At 45.0% G+C, this 3,718-nt stretch overlaps 1 protein-coding gene across 1 annotated transcript; it reads left to right on the top strand.

Annotated features, from left to right (window-relative positions):
* The first annotated feature begins 407 nt into the window (after window positions 1–407).
* Window positions 408–2,786, top strand: LOC143961897 (E3 ubiquitin-protein ligase TRIM39-like). The gene has a single exon (XM_077471230.1). The coding sequence runs from the start codon at window positions 432–434 to the stop codon at window positions 2,004–2,006; it is 1,575 nt and encodes a 524-aa protein (XP_077327356.1). The 5' UTR covers window positions 408–431; the 3' UTR covers window positions 2,007–2,786.
* The last annotated feature ends 932 nt before the right edge of the window (window positions 2,787–3,718 follow it).

The following is a 3,718-nucleotide window of genomic DNA, read 5'->3' as shown; positions in this document are numbered from 1 at the left end:
ATATATTTTTTTCAAAATAGGCAAAAATGAAAAATGCCGGTAAACGAAATGCTGCTGAACATGAGTTACCACGTTTAGCCACGTTTAGCCCGCTTGGTGTCTGAAACGTCAGAAACTTCGGCGTCTGAACTCATTTTTTTGCTTTCAAAGAAAAGTCTATAAATGCAACTGCCTAAAAATGACATTAAACAAACCTGTGTACATGTACACATAAGATAACATTGGATGAGTTCAGGGGCAGTTGAAAATCTCTCAAAGTTGGGAGGTTTGATTATCTTTACTACTGTGGGAAAAAAAACCTTCCTTTTCAGTACTTTAATAATACTGATCTGGATCAGCCTCGCCCTGTGTAGGAGGAAGTGACCCTCCCAAATGCATTCTTCTCCGGTGTCAGAGATTTTCACTTTCATTTCTCTCTTCTACTGTCAGCGATGGCGTCTGCTAACCTGAGAGCTGAGTTGGAATGTTCCGTCTGTCTGAACATTTATACAGATCCTGTAATGTTGAGATGTGGACACAACTTCTGCCGGGTCTGTATTGGTCGTGTGATTGATACACAGGGGGGGTCTGGAGGATATTCCTGTCCTGAATGCCGAGAGAAGTTTCCGGATAGGCCTGCACTGCAGAGGAACATAACACTATGTAACATAGTGGAGAATTTCCTGTCTGCTCGACCACATCAGGAGGAGTCTGGGGTCTTCTGTACTTACTGTGTGGACTCTCCTGCACCTGCTGTTAGATCCTGTCTGCTCTGTGAGGTTTCTCTGTGTGATAAACACCTGAGAGTCCACAAAAAGTCCCCAGAACACGTCTTATGTGACCCCACCTTGTCCATGGAGAGCAGGAAATGCTCCGTCCATAAGAAGATCCTGGAGTATTACTGCACTGAGGATGAGACCTGTATCTGTGTGTCCTGCAGTTTGGCTGGAGAACATCGAGGACACCAGGTGGAGATGCTGGATGAGGCTTCTGAGAAGAAGAAGAAGACACTGAGGAATGTTCTGCAGAAACTTCTGATAAAGAGAGAGGAGACGGAGGAAAGAGTCCAGAGTCTGCAGGAACACAGGAGGAAAGTAGAAGAAGAAGCAGCCGGTGACACCGAGAGAGTCACTGTCCTGTTTAGAGATCTCAGGAGACGCCTGGAAGACCTGGAGAAGAGAGTCCTGAGGGAAATCTCCGGGAGGGCAGAGCGGATCTCCATCTCCATCCGGGATCTGGAAATAAAGAAGGAGGAGCTGTCCAGGAAGTTGCGTCACATTGAGGAGCTGTGTAACGTGACGGATCCACTGACTGTCTTACAGGAATCAGACACAGGTGACTTGTGTGATACTGAGGATGGAGATAATGAGGACAGAGAGAGACATGAGGAGCTCCTCCATGATGGAGGGGGTCTGGATGTGGATGGGATATCACACACATTACACACATTATCTGATATAATAAAAGAGGTAAATGTATCCTCCTATATACAGGGAGCTCCAGACATATTACTGGATGTAAATACAGCTCATAATAAGCTCCATATATCAGATGACAGGAAAACTGTATCCATGTCAGATAGAAACCAGAATTATCCAGAAACACCAGAGAGATTTTGGGGTTATCCTCAGGTGTTGAGCAGTCGGAGTTTCTCCTCAGGGAGACATTACTGGGAAATGGATGTCGGGGGATCAGATGGATGGGTAGTCGGGATGTGTTACCCCAGTATAGACAGGAGAGGGGGGCAGTCAGGGATTGGAAATAATAAGAAGTCCTGGGGTTTGTACAGGAATGGTGATCAGTATGGGGTGATACATGACAGTAAACGGATCCCCTTACCCCCCAATAGCTCCAGTAACAGAGTCAGGATAGATCTGGATTATGAGGTCGGACAGATCTCCTTTTATGATCTGTGTGACCCGATCCGACATCTCCACACCTTCACCACCACCTTCACTGAGCCCCTCCATGCTGGGATAGGTGTAGGGAGAGGTTCTATGAAGATCTGTGGGAGGAATAGGGAATAATAGTAATAGTCAGAACTCCACCCAGAGACTAATGATGTCACAAGGATGGGTGGTGGGATTGGTAGAATTGTCAGCCAATAGGATAAAGCAGTGGGTGGAACTTCAGTCAGTGCCCTGCAGGTTTTTCTTATATTTGTGATTTCTCCCTCTGTCACTCCCTGTGATTGGGTAGGAGATCTCTCCAGTTACTGGAGTAACAGTGAATGACATGTTCCTATTTGTCAGTAAAGAGGGGTGTGGCCTATCTATATAATTATCTATCTATCTATCTATCTATCTATCTATCTATCTATCTATCTATCTATCTATCTATCTATCTATCTATCTCATGACAATTACTTTCATTGTAATCATTAAACAGAAAGTTATCACAGTGTGTGACATCACCAATCTCCTCCTCTGGCCCCTCCCCCTACTCTCTGCCCCTCCCCCACATGCAGTCACTCTGTGCGGGGTGCAGTGCGGTCGCTGTGATTGGATAGGATGGTGTCCCCTCTCCTCTCTTTCCTCCTCCTATTCCATACAATCTATACTATATAGAGATGAAAAGAAATGTAACAATCTCAGAGGAAATATATGAAGAAGGGATCTAGAGATTTACTGCAAAGACAATAAAATGTGATGTATCATTAAAGTGTATGTCCACCCATAATGTTTTCTTTTCTTAGTTCTGGATGGAGGGCGAGAATTAGAACCCCTGTCAGGATTTTGCTGCTATCCAGATCTCCATTTAAAGAGATTTCCCCTCACTTCCTGTCCCGGTGACAAGATTTTACCAAGCAGGAAGTGAGGGGCGCTCTCCACGATTATAATAAAATCTGACAGGGGCTCTAGGCCTTCCCCTATTCTACTAAAAATGTATGTCTGGGTCCCCTTTGCTGATTTCCTCTCACTTCCTGCCCGGTACAATGTTGTCAGCAGGACAGGAAGTGAGGGGAATCCCCAGATATAGTAAAAACACAACAGGGGTTCTAATCCTCCCTCACTCCATCCAAAACTATAAAGAAAAGTTCTTAGCTTGGCATAGACTTTAATGGAATGTATCAGTAATATAATAGTGTCGGTGTCACTGTTATCAGCACTGAGATGTATATTGCTGTGCAGCATGTTCTCCGGTCTCTCCCTCATCTTCCCCACCAGAGAGGACAATACCTTACAGAGACACGGCACACATCAGGCTGGTAATATGTAGAATATACGGGAAGACAGAGAGGGTGAGACCGGAGAACACGCTCAGGGCTGCTGTTAGAGATCATGGGGCCCCGTACATTACCTGACAGGGACCCCCCAGCCTGGATGGGTGTGTGGGGTCAGGTGTATGGCCCTGGACACGGCTTCAGCCACATGAACAAATTCATGCAGCCAGACTACCTGTGGGAAGGAACCCTTAATTATGTTTTTTTTTTACAATTTATTTTTGTTTTATTATTTAAATTATTTAAACAGCCTTGTGGGGGGTGGGGGGGCTTTTGTGGAATATCAGGGGTCCATACAGACCTCTGATGATACACTCTTTAGGCAGAAGAAGAAATTGAGGACAGAAATCCCCACTTCTTTCTCTGGAGCTGAAGCTTGACGGGAATGAATGAACAGGAAGTGTTCTGTACAGAGGCTTACTGTTCATTCACCAACCGAAGCATAGTAAGCACAGTTTATCATGCTTCAGTTTTGAATAAACACAGAAGTGATCATTATCAATCACTCACTGTGTT

The sequence above is a fragment of the Lithobates pipiens genome, unplaced genomic scaffold (assembly GCF_037356315.1).
Source record: "Lithobates pipiens isolate NorthernLeopardFrog02 unplaced genomic scaffold, aLitPip1_a1.2 Scaffold_8, whole genome shotgun sequence".
In the NCBI taxonomy this organism is placed as follows: Eukaryota; Metazoa; Chordata; class Amphibia; order Anura; family Ranidae; genus Lithobates; species Lithobates pipiens.
The sequence above is the reverse complement of the archived record's forward strand: the minus strand, read 5'-3'. Positions and strand labels throughout refer to the sequence as shown.